The 25,830-nt window shown below is 42.0% G+C and overlaps 1 protein-coding gene across 1 annotated transcript in view; it reads right to left on the minus strand.

Moving 5' to 3' along the window:
* Window positions 1-25,830, minus strand: part of LOC122778534 (dipeptidyl aminopeptidase-like protein 6) — a 213,030-nt gene that overhangs the window by 50,105 nt on the left and 137,095 nt on the right. The window contains exon 2 of the mRNA XM_044040560.1: window positions 8,838-8,952. Within this exon, the coding sequence (XP_043896495.1) occupies window positions 8,838-8,952 (115 nt within the window). The remainder of the gene's footprint in view (window positions 1-8,837; window positions 8,953-25,830) is intronic.

A 25,830-nucleotide genomic window follows, 5' to 3' on the forward strand; every position in this document is an offset into this window, starting at 1 on the left:
TATTAATTTCCAGTCCATGTAACAGAGTGGAAAAACGAAAAACATGCGTTCACAATGGCAGACAGCGAAGACGAGAGAAACCTGACCCTGACCACGGTCAAATGAAAACATGTCCATGTATTCGTTTCCACAATGACAACGATGACATAACTTGTTAACTTCTCTGCGCCGTGTGTGAGAGCGCATTTGTAATTTTCCCGAGAAAAACCCAGCGAGGAAGAAAACATTTCAAAAAACTTTAAATTGCAAGAAAATGAAGATGACTTGCATCATTCTACAGACTCATACTTTAGCTGCGCGTGTGTGTGTGTGTGTCTCTCTCTCTGTGTGTCTTTGTGTGTGGTATATTACACCGACCAGATGGTTAGACATCAACGGATCCTCAGTTGTGCGTCGGTTTCATCATGGGAAGACAAAAACACCTTTGACGGCATCTGCTCGCTGCATCAGAGGCTGCGTGTTACACAGACTGCAGGGGGAAACACGGTAACGCACACGAGCCGTGGCCTCCATCAGACGCACGCGCTTAGAGGGGGATAAATGATGAATTTGAGTTCGGACACCGCTGTGAAGACTGATTTCCCTAATTTGTGTGGCATTTCTCTTACTTTAGCTTCTTAACATCTGCTCATCTCCTCGTTTACGTCTGCTATTTAGACTCTGGTTTGTGCGTCCACGCTCACCAGTGTGTCATGTCTTCTCTGTGCGGTAACAACCCTATTTCCGTGATTCACTGAGACTCTTTAGCTTAAAGTTAGCTAAAAGAAAGCGATGCTAGCTCAAAGAGGACATTGCTAGCTCAAAGAAGACATTGCTATCTATCTATCTGTCTGTCTGTCTGTCTGTTAATCTATCTATCTATCTATCTATCTATCTATCTATCTGTCTGTCTATCTATCTATCTATCTATCTGCTAAAAGATACCTCAAAGAAGGCAACGCTAGCTCATAGAGGACATTGCTAGCTCAAAGAAGACATTGCTATCTATCTATCTGTCTGTCTGTTTATCTATCAGCTGAAAGTTAGCTAAAAGAAGGCGACACTAGCTCAAAGAACTCTTGCTTATTGTATTTTTCTTCCTCTGACACTTTTCTAATTCGCCCGTTTTTTCAGTACCTCTGCCCCTTTACTTGCGTGTGTGTTTTTTCCTCTGGCGTGGTTTTGTTTATTTATGTAAACAAACAAGTTCCTCTTTTCTTCCCTTCCCCCAAAAAACAATCAGGATTTCCGCTCATTTCTGGGGCTCAGTCAGTTTATCCTTTATAAATCATCACAAACATATTACAGCTTTAAACTTTAATCACCGATAAATAGCAAGATAGAGCGTCTTATATCCTTTTTTTTTTATCATCCCACCCTTTGTCAAACTGATGAAAAATATTTTCTTTTTAATTTTCACCAACTATATAAACACACCTGGGCAAAAAGGACTCTTTGGACTGCATTTGTGAACTGGCTTGTTTTTATGAACAAAAATAAAATGAAAACAAGTCTGTTTTGAGGCTTTGCACAATTATCGCTACTTCAATTGGGGTTTTTTCGATTTGTAAAGCCTGAAGATTTGACCCACAAACACACACGACCCAGGATGTCATGATTTGTCCTCATATTAAGGCATTTTACTGCACAACTGCCCAGGTTTTTTACCAAATTACAGATTACCTGCCGTAACAGATTAAATCATGAGGAAAATATGGTTTGGAGAATTTATTGACCGTTCTACTAAGGGTTTAGTTGAGGATGATTAAAGGGAGAATTATGATTAAGATACTGGTTCTGGGCCTTCTTTACAATTTGAAAACGATGCTATTTTGTTGTTTGTTCATGTTTGTCTTATACATGTGTTGTTGTGTTTATGTACTCAGCATGAGTGTATGATTTAAACACACAACTAGGAGAAATAAGAGTCTCCCGAATCCCCCACACAGCGCCTTCAAAAAATCTTCTCTTATAAAGACGCCGATCGTTCTGCTGCCTTCAAGGACATCATTTATGTGCAGGGAATGTGTTTAAGAAGCTAAAAAAAAAACAAAAACAAATCATCTGTCTGTCAGAACTTCCTCATTCTTCGTTAATTGCACCTTAAGGACAAACCTTTTGGCATCGCCGGCACCTCGGCTGCAGCTCATGTGAGGAGATATGAGCTGGCGTGTTGTTTCCACTCAGTTAAGGAGGGTTTGTTGATGGATGTTCATCTGCCAGACGGAGCAGCCGCTTCCTAACTGCTCCTGACAACCACTTTGTGTGTGTGTGTGTGTGTGTTTGTGTGCACTGCCGAGACTACTCCCCCCCCCTCCCCCCGCTGACAAACATACGTCTGCTTCTAAACCAATAGCTCCGAGATACTAAGAGCTTGCTGTGTTCTGTACGTCAGAAACAACCGATGTCCGATGTCGTGCTGTCGAGTGTCAGGCGGCATGGGATTGAACACGACATTCATTTTGCTCGCGCACGCACATCTCAAGTTACAGGCCAGAGCTACTTCTGCGACAGACAGCGATGCGTTTCCCATGAATGATTCTGTTTCTCCCGCTCATTAGTATTCCACGTTATCCTGATTGTGATCACATCAGGGATATGACATTGAATATTTCTTGTCATCTGCATCCAGCTCTGACTCCCCGTCTCCACAGATTTACATTTTAAAAAAGTATCGACACCGATACGACGTTGGATGCATTATTCACCGCTTTTCTTGCTCAGAAAATTGCCTTAAATCTCCTCCTGTGATGCTAAAAAAATTAAATTATGGGAGACAAATAAAGACTTTATTTGTTCAATATTTGATTGCCCTTTTATGTCGAAAAAATGAAACATACTGAGTCTAAAATGCTGGAATCACTTGTCATGAAATATGCAGCATGCTTTTTTTTTTGCTTTATTTAAATGTAGCCTTCAAAGCTCATTGATGGCAAACGCTACATCAGCGGAGGACGAACTCACACTGATGACGCCGCAGCAGTTTTTGACCTTCACGCAGTCGGCAAACGAAGTAAAATGACTTCACATTGATTCTTAGGCTCATAATCAGAAACAGGAAAGCGCCTTCGGTACATGACTGTGTCCCTGTAATGTTTGTGACATGTTTTATGGAGGTTAAGATAAGTACATCTGTAAGCGTTTAAGAAAATTTGCACATATGATGAACTAACGTCACTAATGTTTACGGCTGTCAAAGTCGTGACGCAAGGAAATACTTGAGTTTGCTTAGCTCTGGTGTGCGCTGACCTCTGACAACTGATAGACTGAGAGATAGTAGCTGAAGATGGAGAGAGGTTAGGGTTAACGGCCAGAGCGTTTATGTGCTCCAGCCAATAACAGCGCAGGAGGTGGGCGGGACAATCCGGTTACAGCCAGAGGAGTATCGGTAGCCGCAGTAATGACTGACACCACAGGATAGTATGCAATTTCATCACACGTCGCGATAAAGCGAACTGTTGTGATAGTGTTTCGTTTCCTGTTTGCATTCCGGGTGACGTTCTGCTTTGTCACGACACTTTAAAAAGATTTTTGTAGCGTTCAGACGATCGCAACGTCCGTGACACCCATGTGTCATGTTGTACTGGCCCAAGACGGTTTGGCGGGGATTCATTTTGGATGAATCCACAATTCACCCTTTAACGCCTAAGCCTCAAAATGCCCTGCGAGTGAAGTGCTTTTGCCCATTTTATCAGAATAACTTTCAATATCTGGCAGTTATTAACAATGTACTGCATGTTTAAAATAGTGCATTAACATTGACCATTGGATTCCGGTTCGACCAAGTGGATTTTGTGGATTTGTCATCCAGATTCCTCCCACAGTCCAAAAACATGCAGGTTAGATTCAGTTGGACACTCAGTTGGATACTCACAGGTGTTCGTGTGAGAGTAAATTGTAAGTTGGCCCTGCGATGAACTGGCATTCTGTCCTACCTCCTCTCGCAACCCTGCATGAATAAACCTCCTGATGAATGAGCCAGACTCAAGATTGAAGCAGGAGGAAAGAAAAAAATGAACGAATGAGAAAAGGGACCGCACTCAAAAAACAGGACAGCGAAAGACAAAACAGACGCCCGCGCTGGACTTAAATGAACACCCACACTCACATGCACGTGCCAAAAGTGCTCCTCTTTTGGAAAGAACCACATCCACCAAACATTATGTGAAAATGTCAAAATTGATCCAAATCATTACTCTCACAAGCAAAAGTTCTGACTTGACTTCTGTCAAGTGAATCCCCTGCAGCTCTCCCGGCTCAGACTGCAATCCATGCATGAAAATAAACATGTTATTGTGACGGACCGTCAACGTTTTTTGCTCTTCATACGGGGAGGAATTCACGTTGAATAGAGGCAGAGGCGGTGAATCCTCCACAGACAGGAGTCAGAATAGACGGCAGCGCCGTAACAGATTGCCGCAGCGTGGATCTATGGAGATCATCATCGCCCGCGCGTGAAATACAAGCGCACTTTCTGTGGTTATCTGTAATTTAAATGCCTGTATATGACAAACTACAGCTGTTGTCTCCTTTAAAAGAGACGGAGCTCAGACAAAGAGACGGAGGATGGAATATGCTACGTGGCGAGATGTGACAACGCTGTCATCCCAGTTCTTGATAGAGAAAAGATTGAGTGTATCGTCTGAAGTATTTCTGAAAAAACACAACATTTGTTCGCTTTTTCTTCTTCATCGTGGCTCGGATGAAAAGAAACCTTTGTACAATTCGTCTCTTCTCTTTCATATCAAGGCACAAAAACACACAATTAAATCTGCCCGACGAAAAACATAAACACAGCAGTCCTGCTTTTAAGTGTGTGTGTAAGAGCATTCCCGTTTGGAAAGTAGTCACCAACGCCACGAGTTTGAATTCTCACCTGATTTACAATGTCAGAAAACATTTAGCTGGAGAGTTAATGGCCTCAAATGCTCGCCGCGGCTCCTCCGCAACAGACCGCGGTGTCCACTTTTGTAAATGATGTTCCTATTTGGAGGAAAATAGACGATAAGGCACGGCTGACAGGCGGTGTCTGTGGACAAGGGACTATATTATGGTCTGCTTTGAAGAGCTCCAGTAAAGCAAGTGGACCAAACAACATAAACTAATGACTGGTGCCTTCTCTGTACTCTATTTTTAGCAAATATCCCAAGCCCATTATCCTTAAGAGCAGATGTAAGAGATGCTTTTTCCCTGTAAATCAACATTAAAAACATCATATGTCCTCATTTTTCATGGTTCTCAAACTGTAGTGCGTGAACCACCAGTGGTACACGAGCTTCCTCTGGTGACATTTGGAGGAAATATCTGTTCTACTGCCTATATATCAGGGCGCATTAATCTAATTTCACTATGTGAGAGGAAATCAGCCTCCTGTGACTTTGCTGGGTCTGTTTACGCCACTGTGCTTTAACGTCGGTGATAATGTTGTTATTTTTTCTCAGGTGGTACTTGGGTATAAAAAAGTCTTAAGAACCACTGGTGTAGATAAAGACGCCAGAGCAGAGGAAATCCCACATCATTTATCCTCTTGATGCCCAAACATCCCCTCAAAAAAAAAACAAGAAATAGCGATACAAAAATTATCATAATTACTAATTAGAAATTCAAATAAACAAGCCTTTATATGTACATGTGATGTCTTAATCCTGTAATTGGCCCCTGCTTTTTTTCCCCACCTTTTTTTTCTTTTAAAACACATAAAATCGTTTCTTTTTTTGTTTTTTTTACTTTTCCATCAGTAATTGTACCTGGTGCTTGGTACTTTTTTTAGTACCTGCTCTGGCGAGGTTCCAAGCGAGCTAAGCCGATACTAAAATGTGACGTCGACAGACTGCCGGCCACTGATTGGTCAGAGAGTGTCGTGAAAACGTGCATTTTTCTCCAATATTTAGCAAAGGAAATGTCTAAAACAGCACTGCTGTGAGCCGAATCACGACCCGCTCAGTGGTATTTCACTGTGACTGTGTCAGACAGGAAGTACTGAACGTTTCTGAGAACAAATCTTTTTAATCGACTGATTCTAATGATTCAGTTCCACTGAAAACAGCTGCTTTACAAGTCACTAGTTACTGTGTGTTTGTGTCGTGTTTAAAACCACGTCACAGCAGTTGGGCTATGATGACTCCACGTCCACGTTGAGGATGTACGATAGTATCTATGTTTTTGCCTGCCACTGAACTCTTGATAAGCGAAAGTTGAATAACTTATTGCCCTAATAACTAAGCCCAAAAAAATACCATTCATTCATAAATCTCAGGTCTTATATCTCATGGAAATAAAACTATAATCACTCAAAACTGTGATGACAACGCCAAATCCAAAAATAATTTTGAATTCAAGGATTCAATTAATGCTGAACACGATAACCTTGTGGAAATTTGAAAATAAACACCCCGCGCAAATGATTTATAGAGCTGCAGCATCCTGCGCTGCTCAAGATATAACTAATTAATCCACACACACACACACACACCAACTTCAGAAACAGGACTTCAAGCAATCAGAATATCCCAGATGTTTGTAAATTATAACAAAATCCCTCTTTAACAAGACTAATAGACCTCATGTTGAGGTGTTGAAACTCGGTTCAGAAACGGTAATTCTATCTGAGAATCAACACAGGGATGGGGAGCGATAAGGGGCGAGCGGTACAAGCTGGAGGCGCCACTCGCCCAGCCTCCACTTTTCTCCTAATTCCCAGCGGCCCCCGCGTGTTTGGAAGAGGCAACATTAAACAGCTCGAGTCCATAACAAACACCCCGGGAACAAGAACAGGTCACAGCCAGAAGGTGACGAGGCGTTTCAGGCTCCGCTGCGTTGACACCTGCTACTGCACTAATATCAAAGCCGGTGCTTATTTTTCCTTCCCTGACACCTGTCGAAATCTCCCGGGCTTAAGTAGAAAACAACAATTTTGTATTTCCTTTCACGCTTACCCTATTTGCCGCAACACGCTGACATTCTGTGCGACACTACATGCAATTTCCCCTGATAGAAAATCATAAACACGAGCGGGGTGATTGCCGTCTTTGTCACTGATATATAGCACACACACACACACACACAGTGGCAGATGTAGTGACTGATTTGGCGCTGGCAGCACATAAAACCATACAGAGAACTTTTATGAGCCCGGAATATGAACAGATGACTTACTGATTAAATCTTTACACACATAAATCTGCAAAAATTGAACGCCTGAAGGTCAATTAAAATCCAACTCAACTCAGACGCCTGAAATAAGGAAGCAAAATGTGCAAGTTCAAAAAGTGAGTTCTCAAGAGAAGTTCTGAAGTCTCTGTCAACGTCCAGATGGTGAATTCTGACCTCACAAACACGCCGGAGATAAAACCATGGAGCTCAAAAACAAACTTATCTTTCAAATGACGTGAATGATGGATTCAAATCATCGTTTTTCACCTGAAAAATTCAGTAAGAAATTACTGAGCACCATCCTAAGTTATAAATATGAAGGTTTGCTTCCAACATTCACAGCTAATGGCTAAAACCTGAAAGATGGGCATCATTGTGTTGCACCGAAAATGAGGTACATTCATCTTCCGGCTAATGGCTAGGCTAAAATGCTAACAGCCATGAATGTTTTGGTCCCTCTTTCACTCAAATGATGAAAAAGGAGTAAAGACTACTGAGCGCCGTCCCGGAGAAGTTGTAATAAAGAAGGTTTGCTATAAAGTTTCATGTCTATTAGCTATGCTAATGGCTGGAAGAACAATGTGTGTTACAGTGTTAGCATAGCCATGATCGTTTTGCTGCAATGAACTGGTTTATTATGAAGAAATTTGCATCGTTGCCAAAAACGAGACTCGGACAAAATTTGCATGTTCACCTGTTTTCATTTTACACCAATAAAAGCTAATAACATCCTGTGTGCGTCGCACAATGTGCTTCTTCACTGATGCACCTAAATCTCATGTGACCATTAAGGTGCACAAGTCTTGCAAAGTCCAGTGTAAGCAGGACGCTGATTATCTCCTCTGCAATTATTTGCTTATAGCTTCAAGAAAGTATTGCAAAAAGGAAACACCAATGTAAGTAAGTATGTTTTTCTTTCACGGAACTGAAAGGAAGTTTGAACGGCGAACAGTCAAGTCAGGCCTGAAGTGAACCAGTCAGGAGGTGAATGAAAATAACTACGTCATCGTTTTCAATGGTCTCCCGTTTTCTGGTTCTCTTCAACACTGGAGTAGTAAGATGTAGAATGTATGCATTTTTAAAATTCCCACTGGTCAAAATCACTGGATCGGACAAAAATGGAGAATCCGATACAATAAAAACCAGCAAAACCATTTCAGCTGAGTCATGTTTGGGGCGGTTGGAAAATGATGTCTTTGAAATGACTCAGCACAAATCTGTTTTTAACAGCTCTAAAATGACAGTATCGTAATAATATCGGTATCGGTAGATACTCATAGTTTTTGGTATCGGTATCTGACCCGAAAAGTGGTATCGTCCGTAGTCAAAACCCAGGTTTCTGTAAAGGTTTTTTCGACTCGGCCAGTGGAGTGGAGACGGCTGCATTTATGGCGACGGCAAAGTAAAACAAGCCGAGGTTTATTGACCTTCACTAAATGTGGCCGTTAAAGGGAAAGTGGGTCCATGTGGCGGAAACTGTGACATAACGGTGAGTGACACTGCAAATATTGCTCGGCCCACAAACAAGGACACACACGCTCTCTCACACACACACCATTTACACTGTTCACAGTGAGATTGATTGTGAAACCTAATGAGCATGTCAGTGCATAATAATGGCCGTGTAAACAGAGCAGTGTGCAGCGCTTGTTGTGGGGGCCCCTCCCAACCCCGTGCGTGCGCGTGTGTGTGTGCGCGCGGCGTACCTGGTGTCAACAGGATGACGGAGGTGACGATCAGCGAGCAGATGACCAGAATGACAAGAAGGGCGATCGCTATTCCCTTCCAGTTCCTCTGCGGAGGGTTACTGCCCACCAGCTCCTGCAGAGACAAAGCCAAAGAAGAGAGAGAGACAGGAGGAGGAGGAGGAGGAGGAGGAGGAGAAAAAGGACATGGTCAGTAAAAAACGACTATCACTAAAGGGAATCAGAAGACAATTTGCGGAGGACAGAATGACAGGAAAACTGAAAAGAACAATATGTGGGGATGTGATAAAGGAAACAAATCTGAGGAAGTATAAATGGCAAACTTGTGAAAAGAAAAGAAAGAGGGAGGGGGACGGGGGTGTCAGTCAAGGACAAACGTGTCTCAAGGAGACATGCTAGCAGCAGCAGCAGGAGGAGGAGGAGGAGGAGAATTCCTAATGAACCAAGCATCGGCGGCAATCACCCACAAACGAATGTGACAGATAAAAAATGGAGTTCGAGACACGTTGGTGAATTGCATACTTGGGAACAGAGGAGTGCAGAGGGAAGATGTGTGTGTGTGGGGAGGCTTTCAGTTGTGAGGAAGCTCGATTCAATGATTCATATTTTTCTCTCTCTTTCTTCTTTGTCTGACAACAATCAAACTTTGTTTTATTAACGAACCAATGAACGCAATTCCAGACAAAGTTATATTAGTGCCGGACCCGATCCGTGTAAACAAACGGGAGGAGAGTGGCTTGCTTTAGGCTTCGTCTTAATGTTCCTGACCTAAATATCGGTGGGATAATGATGTGACACATTGTACTGTGCAGGCAGGTAGATACAGTATATAGGTTCATGATATATGAAGGTTAAAAAAAAAACTCATGACAGTCAGCAGCAGCAGCAGCGAGGATGAGCGGATGTCTCCCAAACTTCTGCTATCCAACGGCAAATGATTAAGTTTGGGGTATTTCTTCATCTGGAATGAAAACGATGCTTCTATCGATGTCTACTTTTATGAAAATTAATAAAGTAAAAAGCATTAAGTATAAGCATTGAGGTACATCTTGGCGATGTGTGTATGCTCCTGCTGCTTGTTCTACTGTTGGTTTCAGTCTGTTCTATCTGCTTTATAAACAAGTAGGCTCAAGATGGTGACTTCTAGAAAGCAAAACCCTTATATTAAGTACATAAAAGGCACATTATACACATATACAGACATGCTTATGAATAGTATGTTCAGTTCCTGCCTATACAAAAACATCGTAAAAGTTACACATTGGATCTTTAGTGGATTTCCCTGAAGCAAAATAGCTCGCGACTTGTAAAGCAATTGTTTTCAGTGTAACTGAATCATTAGAATCAGTTGATTAAATAGATTTACTTACAGAATCGTTCAGTACTTCCTGCATGACCAGAGCACAGACTCCACAATATACCACGATCGCCAGCTTTCAGCAGTGCTGTCGCTAAATACTCCAGATTTTAGACATTTCCTTTGCTAAATGTTGGAGATTAAAGTCTATAGATCAACATTGTTTGGTTTGATTCTTGTTTTGTACGTCGCCACGCTCATGACTCTTCCAGTGACGACACTCTCTGATCAATCAGCGGCTGGCAGTCGCATTTTAGTATCGGCTCAGCTCACTTGGAACCTCGTCAGAGCAGGTACTAAAAAAAAGTACCAGGTACTATCACTGATGGAAAAGCAAAAAATCTATGCCGTGCAGAGGCGAGGCGAGTCGTGCTGGAACCATGTAGTGAAAAAGCGGCACAACAGGGACCTCCCCAAACTGTTTCAACCAAATTCACACCTTATGTGACTTTCATGATTTCTCATGGGGGGGGACAATGACCCTGATGAGTCACACCTTGGTCACCCCAAGGACCCACCAAAGTTTAAATAACCCACACCAAAAGCAGAAGAGAGGAAGCCTTTTGAACAGGAGGCGAAACGTCTTCAAGAACCCACCAGAAGTCCTTCATAATAGATCCATGCAATTCATGCATTCAGCCTTCTCTAAAAATGAGCAGATTACATTCCTAAGCACAAACCTAAACAACTCAGGACGGTGCCAGCTGCAACTCTCTAATCACAAAGGCCTCGGTGTAGCACTGGCACCAGTCATTTGTCAACAGAATGTGCCTAACCTGCCTGGGGCAGAGAACTGATAACCCGACTATGCAGACCTCCCGAAGGTCAGTCAGCAGAGAAAGGCCTCCAAAACCCTTTAAATATCCTAACTCTGGGACTCACAGGCATTCATGTTGTTCATTCATGTTCATGTTCAGCATTGTCTCAGTTCTCCTCAGATCTGAGCTGCTTCCAATAAACTCCAGAAACACCTAATAACCTAAAATCTCCACAACAGTAAGATTCAGGCTTTTCTGAAAGCAAAGGAAGGTCCTGTGCAGTAGGTTATTGGTCTGGTGTTCCTAATAAAATGCTTGACAAAAAAATAAAGACTAAAGCATAACTGGCAACCACATGGATAAACCAGCGCCAAAAAACCAATGACCAGAGCATCCAAAGTCACGACTGTTGCCGGGAGCTAATGAGTTTACCGAGGATAAAAAAAAAAAAAAGGAGCAGAGCGTGCGCTTCAGGGACCTGTGGCGGCGTCGTTAATGAATGAATACACGCCAAGTCTTTCATGAAGCTGATTGGCTGAACTGTTAAGCAAACCTTTAAGTGACCTTGCTTCCAGCTTAATTGAAAAGAGCCCAAGACATCGTTAGCCCCAGCAGATAAGAACAATCAGGGCTATTTACCACACTGCCCATTATTATCCAACCTTCATTAAAAACTGGAACCAGTTCGTTTGAGGCGCGGCTTTGTTGTATGAGGACGAGACCTCGGGTGGAAACGAAAGAAAAACAAACCAACCAAAAGAGGCTGGAAAAAAGAAGTTGGGAGGATTTCAAATGGGGCTTTAATTGTGTCTGTTCACCGCGGGAGCTGATAACGGTGAGATTAACATTATTTACTGAGTTTTACTGTGTTTAGGAGACAGTCTGTGTGCTGGCAGACAGTTTATGTGGTTGTACTTTCTTTTACTTGTATGTGAAATTGTTTGAAATTGATTATAATATTTTGGTGGCAGTAGAAAATCTGCTCTTGTCACTGTTATAATGAAAAAGTATCACTGTGGGTCACAGCCTTTAGTTTAAATAACTATATAATCATATATTAGTATAATATACACTGTATGATAAACTAATGATTAACTACCAGTCTTCTACAACGTCTTAATCAGGGAATAAAGTAAGTCTTTGTAAACGTCGTTCCTGAAGTCTCTTAATCTTGTTAATAAAGATCCAGATGTTTGGAAAATCTGGAACCGGAAAGGTTTGTGTCAATCTCAGACTTTTACGACATAATTATCCGTAAATATGAGAAATAAATACTTGATTTGAGAAAACATGGACTATAAAACAAGTGAGTAGTGGGTCAAAAAAAGCTCTAAAAAATGAGCATGCCGTTCTACTTTCACTGTTAGCTTCTTTATTCATTTAAGTGGAAAAGGTTTGTGGACAAAATAAAACATAATTTCCAACATTTTATGGACTGAACTAATGGATTAATTGAAAAAGCTCAAAGGACTAATAGTTGCAGCCCTGAGTAACAACACTGGAAAAGAGGATTGTGTTGATGATGTGATGATTCATTCTTTCAGTCTTTAAACTAAACTAAAGTCTTTAAAAGTTCTCATGGCAAAAAAAAACAAAACATTATTGTGTGTGTAAAATAACTAACAGATCACTTTGGTCCCAAAATACAGGCTTACTTGTGGTTTCCAAAGTCTGTAAGAGCAGAATGGGAGGCAGAGCCTTCAGTTAAGAGGCTCCTCTCCTGTGGAACCAGCTCCCAATGACAGTTCGGGAGGCGGACACTCTCTCTGTATTTTAAGTGAGACTTTAAATACCTTCCTTTTTGATGAAGCTTATAGTTAGAGCTGTGGCTCAGAGAAACCTGGATCATCTCTTAGTTCGGCTGCTATAGACCTAGACCGCTGGGGGAATTCCTGTAGTGTATGAATACGACTTTTGTGTCTTTCCTCTCTCTCTCTCTCTGTGTCCTTATCTTGCAGGTTGCAGGATCCATATCCAGTTTTGAGGTTCTCATGGCTACAAAAGCTGTAGCTTAGCTTATTGTGCGTGTAAAAATAACTAACCATAAGATTTAAAAACTAAAAAGTAAGAAACAAAAGGGTTAATATCCTTAAAACAATATAAATAATCTTACACAATTGACGTCCACACACAATAAGTATATTACAAACAAGACAGTATGGCTTGGTTGGATTTTTACCTGCTGGCTACATATCTAAAAAAATGGCTGGTTTATATCATAATTATATATAAAATGGCAGTAAAACAGTACAAATCTGTTGTTGAAAAAATGTCAGAAAATTGATCAAAATGGCTTTCAAAAGACTCTCTGCATCAAACTTTGTGAAACAGTCTCTTCTCTGTCATAGTTTTCTCTAATTCTGCACTGACTCATCTCTCTCTGTGGAACAATTGCTTTGTTATTCTGGGGGGATTTTCCTGACAGCGTCACGAGGCCCTTTGTCACCGGTGTCGTTCATACAGTAAGTGATCGAGCAGGATTTACAGTACGGACGGCGGAGGGAGAAAAAATACGGCTCCACAGAGAAAAGCAGAACCACTTACACGCGGTAATGCGACGCTCACTCTGTGTTCAGCACAATATAAGAGGCAGTGAGGAATCCTCACGCGTTTCTGAGCAATTACTGTTTTTTATGTCTTCAATTCAAGTGGCTCTGCACTGTAGATAATGCAATCTAAAGCCGGGCACCATTCCACCGCAGCGTCTTAAATTTAACAATCTTATCTCTGCGTGTGTGTGTGTGTGTATCTGCATTTTCACTTCATGTGCAGCAGCCAAACCTGAAGCTAAATCTCCCGCCGCACGGGTTTGAGCAGCAGAAAGTGATTTTCGTAAACTGTTGACGCAGGTGCTCGGATCACACGGAGCCAACAGCTCATTTCTCAGCTGTGGACTCACTCCACCTGACCGAGGACACGCGGAGCGCGGAGAGCTTATCAAAAACGAGTGACCTTTCCGCTTCGCTGCGCGAGGAAAACTGACAAGACAAGTGTGTTCACGCGCGCTCGCTCGCAGTTTCACCTGCCGAGATAAAGAGAGCAGCCGAGGAGGAGAGTTCAGTGAATCGTCCGAACGCTTACGAATGCACACCAGAGGAAAGGAGAGAGTCTGTGCGTCTGAGAGAACTTCCGCTACGACCGACTGTGCTGACGGATCCATCACTGGAGGCGGCCCATGAAATCGTTTGGTCCATGAAATGTCAGAAAGTGTTGATCAGCGTGGGAGTGATGATGATGATGTGCTCAAATGTTTAAAAAACAAAAAAAGTATTCTGTTTTAATGATTTATTTGGTCCATGGAGCAAAGAAACCAGAAAATGTTCACATTTAATTAGCTAAAAAAATCTGAAAACTTGTTTTAAATCCTCAAAAACAGTCAAACCGATTCAGCAGTAAATATCACTTTATATTCTCTGGCAAATTAGATTCAACGTATTGCCCTTTTGCAAATTTTTACAAATCGATGTGACTCTCTTTGATAATCGATTAGAGCACACATGGGCAACATAAGGCCCTGGGGCCGGATGTGGCCCACAAAACCAGCTTTATTCGGCCCGCGGCGTCTCCACAAGTTGACTCTCGCTCAACTGCAGTGAAAAATGAAAGAATGAAAGAGCTAAAACGAGTGGTCAGGAAACAAAAAAGTTACCTTGGAACGATGCGGTTTAACCAAGAGCAGACATTAAAATACTCTTTCACAAAAGTTGGTTCAAAATCTGATGCTCAGGATCTGTACGCAAAGTTACTGCAAATACCGACCCAAACATCGGTTTTTGCACCTTCACATTAATAGCATTTAACACCCAGACTTTTATTTTGAAAAAGATAAGGACACAAATCAGTGGGGTTATAGCATTTTTTTTCACTTTTTAATTTCATATGTTACTCGTGTTGAACATAAATATAGGTAATATTAGATTGTTATATCTTTACAACCTTGTTTTTGTGACCTTTGGGCATTATCTTTGCCCAGCCCTGGATTAGAGTGTTTGTTTTGTGTTGTTTTAAATAATCTGGCTTGAGTTACGATAGTAAAGTTTCAGAACAACATAAAACAAGAGTGCAACAAGGAGTTAAATATATAAGGTGTTTCGAACATTTACATACTACATCTTTTAAAGACATGGTACGCATTTTCTGCAGCCAGTTGTTTTTTTTGAATCAAAACAATTTAAAAAAAAATAAAAAAAAGTCAGATTTTTGATGATGTCGGGAAGCAGCGTGGCATCATGGGAATTGCTGTCTTGCTTGGTTCACCTGTGAGTGTGGAGAGCTTCAGCGACAAACTGCCCGAACACAGCAATTATTGATCAATTATTGACAAACACGCGGACGTTTTCTTCTGTCATGAAGTTAGAGCAGCAGAGACAGTAAAAGTGGACGACGTCCATTAAAAGGCAACCAGAACAAAAAGGTCAACTATTTTGATAATCGACATCAATAATCGAGTTTTTCAACTGCTTTCTTTGCTCCATATAACAAAAAATAAATCTTTTGGACCTTTTTGGTTTGTGGAGGTTTGAGGTTTTTGGGACATTTTCTGACATTTTCATGGACAAACAAGTCAAGAAAATGTTCGAAGATAATTGTTAGTCGCAGCTCATAATTGTATTTAATCTGTATTAATTAGACAATTATTGACATAGCCCTTGTCAAAAACAAGCTACAAGACACTTTAGGGAGAATTAAAAAGACAATAAACGACATTATGACAATACAAGTCTGAAACGTTTGTTTTGTTGTGTTTTATCCTTGTTTCCCGTATTCTTACTTGTTGTTTCCTCATAGGTTATTATCCTTTTATTAACCTTATTTTAAAATATTTAAAATCACATTTCTGCCTTCTCCTGTGTGTGTGTGTGTGTGTGTGTAGCAGCAACCATATACTGTGTGTAGTGGGGACACAGTGACACTCGAAACAGCCCACAAACATTAAATATTCACCTTCAGAGGAGAGTCAGCATTAATGTTGAGTGGATCCATACTTTCCTGAGAGCTGTGTGTATATACACACACACACACACACACACACGCGTGCGGGAATTAACCGACAGAAACAGCAGCAGCAACAGCAACAGTAAACACACACCAGGAACTCCTGCTTCTTTGTTTCCAGGCTTCCAGGGAATAATCGCTTATTATTACACGGGAACAGAAAGCCCTCGTCTAACCTTCCCATTCATGCCTCTGTGATCCGTAATTATGAAAATAATTGGACTAATTAGCTCGACCTCACGCACCAAAGTAAAGACAAGGTGATTAGAAGCGACCGTGAGGGTGAAATTACCCGGAAGAACGTCGCGAGGAGACGAAGGCGGGGAAGGCTCTGCTGCAGAATCTGTGAATAAATACAAAAAAAAGCGAAAACAGTGACAGGACGGCGCCGAGCGTGACCAAAAACATGACAGGAAGGAGGAAGAGGAGCTTCCCCAAACCTTGTTTTGTAGCGCTCATATGCTGTCATGTCTGAATCTGCAGAGCATGAGAAGACGCCGTCGACGCTGATTCAGCGCCGCGGTGGAAGATGACACGGTGACAATGTTCCTCAAAAAGAACATAAGAGTGAGTCACGCGGAACATTCGCTTAAATACACTCGGCGTTGTGACGCGAGGGGTTCAATCATCCAACTTTAATGTGTCGTCGACATCCAAATGTTCTTTATCACGACACACGGTTCTTCTCTGTCTTATTATATATCACATTAATATTTCTGTCGGACTCAAAAGTTTCCCCTTCAATGAAAAGCGGGTAATACCTTCACGCTGTGTCATTGGGGGTGCGTCTTATCCTTTATTGAGGAAGAGTTACACCGCAATACATATCGTTATCGTATCGCCCGACTTTAACGTAAGTTAAAAATTCAAATTTGACATACGGAAACACATTGATAATCATAATAAACAAAAAAAAACAGGTCAAATCTGCCACAACTCTACTGATCACCTGCACTCCCATGTATACAATGGTGGTCAGGTTGCCATGGCAACCTCTTTTTTTTTCTTTTTTTTTAGCATGACGATTCAGATAAAAAAAACATGTTTATTTTACGAGTGTTTTCACCCTCGAGTCATCGCTTTGGTCCATAAAATGGCCACAAATGAGTCGGTCAGTGTTTCTCAAATGTCTCGTTTTGTCCACAAACAGTTTTTAACTATTTATTTATGAGACAAAAGCAAAAAGAAACCGGAAACTATTCACATTCAAGATGCTGCAAAGCCAAAATACTCGATTCACTTAATAATACATTAATAATCGATGAATAAAGCCCTTAATTGACATCAAGGAAGCACTTTTCTAAATTTAACTTCTAATACGTGTTTTCAAGAATTCGAAACAGGAGGAAGAAGCTGTATGAAGTGAGCAACATGCGAGCATTATGGGATGCAAAGATGAAGGCTCTCGGCTCATCTCCCTCATCTCCGCTCTCGTGCGCGTGGATGTGGAGCCTTCGTGTTTTTAAAACCCAGAGGACAAAGTGATGACGCCTCAAGGCTCAAGGCATCAGATATGGTGCAGATCATTAATTCTAAAGCTACAGCACGAAGCGCTCGTAAGCTCTTATCTGAAGGGCCCTCCGCATACATGATGCGCGCGGGTTTTCTGTACTTAAATGTTAAATTATACAAAACAGGGCGACTCGCGTGACCAAAAATACCACATTATGATGACACGAGCTCAGCGCTATTAGAGATGCGAGGGCAGGAGCCGCGTCGAGGATGAAAACATCGCAGACATGCAGAGAGGGAATACGAGCGACTGACACGGCTCACGTCAAACGGACCACAGCAGAGGAAAGAGAGCGAGAGAGACACTTGACATTTAAATCATTTGCTTTTAATTCCCGCTCATTGACACTTTAACCACGCCGTTAACGGACACTCGGCGGTGACTCAGACCTGTGACCTTGCCTCACAAATAATCAAATAATAATTAAAAAAAGAAAAAAACAGGGATACAGTCGGACGAGAGAGGCGGCAGACGGGCGAGGACAGCGAGCGCTGGGAGACGTTTGTCAGACAGACGTGGGTTTATCTTTGAAGCCGCGGAGCAGCTCAAAGAAACAGTTTTTTTGCCGCTGGTTTAGGTAAGATTGTTTTCTACAGCACTGGTTCTCAAAACTGTGGTGCGCCAGCTTCCTTTGTTGGTACGTGGAGGAAAATCAGAAAAACGGTTTTTCTACGGCGTCTACCAGGGTATGCGACCGGAGTGGAGCCGAGAAAATGAAACTAATCACAAAAAAATTGGAATAAACGAGGGTTGCCGTGGCCGCGCCGCGTTGTATCCGCGAAACCTTTCGACAACTTTTCATCTTTGATGTGTCCAGTAGAAGTTCGGCGTGTTTTTATGTCGGTGCGACGAACGCGCTCAGGCGATTTCGCTCATTTGCGTAGGGTGTAGCGTTTCTCAATCCTGGTCCAGGGGACCCACTGCCCTGCCCGTGTTTTACATGTTTCCCTGCTCCAAACACACCTGACTCAAATAGTCAGCTCATCGACAGGTGCTGCAAAAACCCAGAAACAACCCATCCATCCATCCATCTTCTACCACTTTATCCTCCACACGAGGGCCATCACAGGGACACACATATACAAAGAGACAAACAACCATCTGGAAACGACCCCTTTATTCAAAACCAGGTGTCTTGGAGCAGAGAAACGTCGGCAACACTTTGTTAGTTCATTAAAAGGTTTCATTTTGGTTTAAGGGTATTCATAAAAAAATCTAGTGTCACTTCATCGCAGCCCCGAACGCTCACTCTTCCACACCGCGTTACTCTTCTCCGTGCGAACAAAGACTCAAAGGCGCCACTTCAGCCCATTTCGACTGTGCAGAGACGTGACTATAAATCCTAAAATAGAGATGTTTAAAGCCTCTTATTCTTCTTCCATCTTCCCTTCCCTGCGAAAAAAATTGGTGCGAGAGTGGATACATCTCAAATCCTCCTTATTGTTTAAGGAGTTTTAAATAAAGACGGATTCTTTGGAACTCGTGCTCCAGATCGCTTCACGGCGTCGCCGCACATTTGGCCGATCTCGCCGCTGTCGTGGCCACGGAGCGGCGGCCGCGTCTAAACAAGATGTCTCGTTTGTGAGCGTGTGTGTGTTTGTGCGTGTGCGTGTACATACGTTTTCTTGTGAACTTCTTCTGCCTGGTTTGTTTGATTTGTGAGCGAATCTCTTCCAGCCCATTAGAGGGTTGCTACAGCGGCCCCAGCACCATCTGACCCACCTCTACACACGTTTCCACTAAATCACATCTCTGTAAAATAACATAGACCCGCCACTGTGCGTGTGTGTGTGCGCGTGTGTGTGCGGTCTACGCGTTCCCCTGATGATGGTGATTTGCCTAAATCAACAGATGCCCTGATTTCTCGCGCAGAATCCCATCGACATGCAAGTGCACCTCCTGATAACGCAGTCAAACACATCTGCTACATGTTATTTCCCACCCTTGTTACTATGGAAACGGAGTGAGAATGATGAGGGATTTAGTCTGAGAGCGTTCCCCATTTCGCTCTGTAGCACTTGAAACCAAAATCAGTTTGAGACACAGTCTTTATCTTATTGTCAGTTCTGCTTTTATTTCTCCTTTTATGTTAAAGTTTGTGGTCGCGATCACTGCAGCGTGAATTCTGGTCACATGACTCAAGCACTGACGCGGCACTAGGACCGAACGATTAGGGTAAATGACCTGCTCGCAGAATTCCTATTGCGACTTTGAGTTGTGATCGAATTTTAGTGAAGTGAAGTTTCAGAACAAAATAATAAGTACAAAGTTGTTTTTGCCGGTACGACCAAACGTGCTTTTTACGTAGGGGTGCCAATCGCCAAAAAGGACGCCCAAATTCAAAATGGCCGACTTCCTGTTGCGCTGAGTTGAGGCCATGGTTCTGATCGTCTGTCCTTTGTAACAAGATTGCACATTTACTCCATAAAATACCATCGCGATATCAAATATTACACTGCAAAGTTTCTAATACTTTCAATGTCAATTATTGATCAACTATTGACAAATACGGACATTTTCTTTGAGTTATAGTAGAGACAGTAAAAGTGGCATGATTACTAAAATGACTGGTTTGAGTTTTTCAGCTTCTTAAATGTGAATATTTTCTCTTTTCTTTGCGCCATAAAAAACAAAGAAATCAATAAAATTGAATTCTTTTTGAACTCCTCACAAAACAAGACATGTGAGTACATCATCATTTCCCCCGGGCCGCGAGTGCGAGACTTCTGCCTTAGACATTTGGAAACTTTTGGTTCCATCTCATTAGGCTCATCAAAGTTCCGTACTGTGTGTTTAAATTGGCATAGAACGTGGAACAATCCAAGAAAATAGCAATTCAATTGCAATAATTACTCATTGAAATTGTGATTTCAGTGTGAAACCAACGACTTGTTGAGGCCTCAAAGCCTCACACACGGGAAAATTGTGAGTTTCCCCGTTTGCTTTTCACGGACAGACTCAAACGCTGTACGTTTCCTTCAGGAAAAAAAAAAGAGAACAATAAAGGATGCAGACAGAGTTTCTCCTCATTTCATCACACTTCCTGTGGCAGTGTGTGTGTGTTTGTGTGTGCATCCAGGGAGGACGAAAAATGGAACCGTCTTCAAACTTCATCAGCGACACACAAAAAAAAATGCACCCCCCCCCCCAAAAGATAAATGACTCCGAGTGGAGGCAGAGATGAGCTCAGACCGTCCTGCTGCAGGTGGGAAATCAATGAGTTGTGTGGTGATCGGTCACAGGTGCCGCGGCTCCGCTGAGTTAATGACATCTGTCTATTCAGGAGGTGGCGACAGTAAAGGATCGATCGTCTCATGTGTCAGGTCACTGAATAATCTTATCTTTAATCTTAACCTTTCATTTCATTTAAATCCGTGACAATATTGAGATTAGAAAAGCAATGTTGGGGTTGCTGCTACTTGACTTGCTACTCAAGCATCTATATTTGGATGTTACATAAATGGATTAAAATGTTCTTCATTCGGGCTCCAAATTCTTGGTTGTGATTGTGAAATGAACGACTAGATGGATTAACGCTTTTGCACGTCAACGCCAACATGCTGTGGTTATTACGGTAATTTCACCTCGCAACTGCCGCAGGAAGCCGGCGAGAGTCGGAAAAAACGCCTGCACATTGAGACAAAAATGAAGCTAATGTTATTTTAACTGTTTTCTACTCACATTTCAAATTTAACACGCGCAATTCTGGTTTTCTTCGTTTTTCTGCATTTTAACTTGTGGAAGAAACATTTTCTCAATATTCTGACTTTAGTCTCAGAATTCTAGACTTTTTTTCCTCATAATTCTGTGAAATAATGTCACAGTTTCAACTTGGCTCGTTTCTTTTATGAACAAAAATAATGTAAAAAAAGGTCAAATTGTGTGACTTTTGCACAATTATTGCTACTTTATATCACGACTAAAACATGTGATATAAAATGAATCAAAACTTTGACACAACAACACATAAGAAGACACAGACACCCCCCCAGGATGTCCATATAAGGAGCCATGTATTGTTCCTGTGAGCACGAAGGGTTAAAAAGCAGGTTTTCTCATGTTCACATTAATATTGTCATATTTACAGTAAATGTATGAAATAATAGTATCCATAGATGACTCTGTAGAGTGAATGTGACACGTTCTTCCTAGTTTGGTCAGTAACAAGTGACATAGTCCTCGTTTCTTAATGACTCTTTTGTTTCCTTACATGGACGTTGGCGTGTTTAGACGCTGCGTGAGGACGTTTGATGAGAATAAAGAGAACCAGCAGAGAGAGAGAGAGAGGAAAACAGAGAGGCAGAAGTCCGAGGGTTAGAAGCAGATTTCCCTCTGCAGAGCCCCGCGTGTCCCCTCGACCCACACACTCCACCGTGATTGGTATTCACTGTGGCCTCGGCGCCGGCGCCAGTGTGCACTGCATCTCTCAGAAACATTAAGAATTGAAAAGTATCTTTTTCCGCCCGCATTGTTCTCATCCATCAGCCTTCATTCCACAACGTGCACACGCAACACCCGCGGTGCCACTCGGGCAAAATAAATTGCCGCCACGGAAAACAATATGCACCGGCGGACGCGGAATGAAACGACCCCACTTCCCAGCGCTCCCAGGCGCTGGGCTCTAATAAAAAGTGTCTCCTGCTCCGCGCTGATGTTTACACAGGCTGATGTATTCTCGCCCTGCTGTTTGGCTGATGCATTCTCGGGCTAAAAAAAAAAAATATGAACAATCATGGACGAGGAGAAGGAGAAGAAGAAGAACTCCCAGCTTCTCATCGCGGGTGTAATGTGGGGTTGAAGTGCTCTAATCGTGGAAGATGTGTGATATTTCAGGAGCAGCCGTTTGTCATCAAACAGTGAAAAAAATGGACCTGGTTTATTTGGAATTGTTGGCTAAAAGTCGGAAAAAGGGGAACTGCGTCGCCCGTAAATTCTCAAAGAGAGATTCTGATTAAAACGTGGAGGGCGATATTTGATAATTGTTGATTGTTAGTTAATTAATCACCTATTTAATAGTGAGATCATATAACATTTAATATCAATTTATGATGAGTATTAGGGCCACATGTAAAAAAATAATAATAAAACAGCACAAATTCTGACTTAAATCTCAGAATTCATGCTGTTGGCATTTTTTTTCTTTCATTTAAAAAAAAAAAAAAATCTGAGTTATTATATCTTCACTTTTTAAAATTACATTTTAATATTTAAAACTTAAATTTGTAACACCTATAAACCTAAAGTGGGAACCCAATTTCTATTTCCCAGTGCACAAACTCCAACATATTTGGTAAAGGTGATGAGGTAAACTGTGACTTTACAAAAAATCTTAAAAAATAAGGGCAGATTGATCGATTGACTCTTTAATAATACAATACACTATAATAGAGTCATGAGGGAATTCTAGTCGTGATAGGAAGAGCACCTAGCTTTCCTCTTCCTACACGGCATCATTTAATTAACTGTTTCTTAGAAAATACACCCAAACACTGATGGATAGAATACTTATATGAGGAAATCTAACACAGAAAAAAGCATAAATAATTCAAAAACAATGAAATAACAACATGAAATTGCCAAAGTTAGGCAAGTTTGGATAACGGGTAATGAGGTGATGGACATTTTTGGACGTATTAGGTTATTTAATATTTTGAAACAACAGTCACTGTGTGTGTGAGGAGAAGAGAGAGGATACTGACGGACACTTTCATGTATATTTAAACTCCCACACAAAACCCCGACGACTGCCTGCTGCGCGTTCAAACACACTTCACCTCAAAGGTCCCGACGACTCCGCGAGAAATTCATGCGGAATAATAAAATCCAAAAATCTGTTATGAATTCCGTGTGTACACAGGACATTCTCCATCCATCCGCATCTGTCCGTCTGTACGCTTCGCCCACCCACACACGGCCTCCCCCTCCCCATTGCCATAGCAACGCTGTCAACAGGCGACGGCGTAAACTGAAATTATTCACCACTTACCCTCTCTCTGGCCACCTGTTGCCACGACGGCAACACAATTGTTCATGTCATTAAGCCGAAAATGGCTGAGTGTGTTTTTGCATTTCAGAGTGCCTGCTGAATCATTAGCCTTTTTTTTTTTTCTTAAAGCACTATATTTATTTATCGGCGGGGCTCTCATGCTCGACATATAGCTGCACATTACTGCGGTTGTTGCCGCGCGTGCCAACTTTTTGCAAAGCTGCAGTGCGCAGCGATTATATAAATTAATGTGCGTTGCATTGCGGGGCCGTCGCAAAGTGAGTTGCTGATTAAGCCCATCAGCTCCACACCACGCTGTCTCTCTCTCTCTGGGAATCTCTGCAGGAGCCGCGTCCGAGTGTCTGATGCCGACGTGCTGCCGGAACATACGGTGTCACTTCCCATTTCCTGCTGTTGTTGTTGTTGTAGTGTTCGAGTGTGTAACTGCTCTCTGCAGGTCAGTTAATTTCCAGTCGTTTTTTTTTAACTACCGTGGCTAACAGTCCACTGGACATGCACTCGTTTTGTTTAATCGATCATAGCGCCTCGCACCAGAGGCGGCTGCTGGTCTTTGAAACGGGGGAAAAGTCATTTCAGGCCCAGTTATTTATACATAAACGAACAACTAGAACAATACGATAATTATGTAAAACTGAAATGCTATAGGAGTGTTATTATCCACAGTTTATATTTATAAACAAAAATGGTCTATATTGCAAATAACACACAAGCAGCTATTTGTCTACAGACTTCCCTTGCAAAATCCACACAGGACTTCAGACAGTTCGTCTGCTCCATCGACTCCCAGAGAAGCAGAGCTTCCCTGGAAGTGACGTTTTTGCCGCATTTTGTCCGTCAAATCAGCATTGAGCTCACTGCAGTGGGAAAAAAAACTATTCTGTGTCGTCGCATAGAGAACAGTTCTGTGCTTTCAATGCAGAGGCTGCTACGGGAATACAAAAATCACGTAAGACGTCATCTGTGATAAACAGCTGATTCTGAACACACTAGTGGCATGAAATGTAAATACGCCATATTTGGCAACATTTTAGAGGAAGCCGAGCTTTCCTCACTATCTCAGCGCAATCACCACTGTCGCGTAGCCACCACAAGGGGGCGATACCACTGGTTAGAAAAATAACGCAACAATTTTTGCTGTGGAGTCTCAATTGCAAGTTTCACCTCTTCCCAATGATGATTTTATAACATTTCACTTTATTAATAAACCATCACCATTAAGTAGGTGCTTACTAACATGGCTATAAATAGGCTAGTAATAAGGTGTTAATACGTGCTTAATAATTACTAAAAAAAGGCCATTATGCTACTTATATACAGTATGTTAGTAAGCACCAGTAAGTACTTAATGGTGAATATGTGTTCCTTAATATAAAGTGTTAGCACCAGCGACCCTCATGTGCAGGATAAAGCTGTAGACAACCGATGGGTGGATGGATGGATGGTTAGTTTACACCAATGTGATTGAGAGCTAGTATCATTCAAAGGGAGCCCGGTTGCCGCTGAACTTCCAGTTTCAAAAACTGCCATTGGCGTCAATCAAATCGCGAAATCTCTGGGCCTCAAAATGGGAGATTGTTCGACTTTTATATGCAGTCTTGACAGTGAAAGACAGTGAATGACATGAATGCCTTTCGGCTGTTTAAGTTCGACAAAATAGGTGGATGTCTGCCGCTTTGTTCATGTCATGACTGAGGAGGAAGCACAGACCGCAACATGGTGCTAGTAAAGCTTCAGTGCCCATGGAAATTTAAAGGAAAAACCACCTGTTGAGCAGTTGTGACGCCATATTAGCAAATGACGAGGGGCGGCGTTAGCTCACTTGGCCGGTTCGAATCCCGCACTGGACAGTCCTTTCCTGCATGTCGTTCCCCCTCTCTCTGCCTCCCCATTTCCTGTCTCTCTGCACTTGACAGGCAGGGGTGTCAAACTCATGTTTGTTCAGGGGCCACATACAGCGCAATTTGAACTCAAGGGGGCCTGACCTCCTTTGTTTTACATTTACTGAAGGATAATTTTACAAAACATGACATTTCTTGAGAAATACAAGTGCAATTTCAAAAATATCATGCCTAAATTTACTATTTACACAGCACACTGGATCTATAAAGGCACACATACTTAGTCACGGGTATCTGGAGCATTTGACATTACGTTTAGATTAGTGTGAAATTTTAACAAATTCATCCTGTGGGCCAATTGGACCCTCTGGCGGGCCGTATGTTTGACACCCCTGGATTAAGGGCATTAAAAGCCCAAAAAAATACTTTAAAATGATGACTGGGCAGCGGAAGTTGAAAGTGGTGTGACATCACCTCGGCACATGTCATGTAGAGGCACCGGTTAAAAGTTACGGTAATTACTCC

The sequence above is a fragment of the Solea senegalensis genome, linkage group LG1 (genome assembly GCF_019176455.1).
Source record: "Solea senegalensis isolate Sse05_10M linkage group LG1, IFAPA_SoseM_1, whole genome shotgun sequence".
NCBI classification, from domain to species: Eukaryota; Metazoa; Chordata; class Actinopteri; order Pleuronectiformes; family Soleidae; genus Solea; species Solea senegalensis.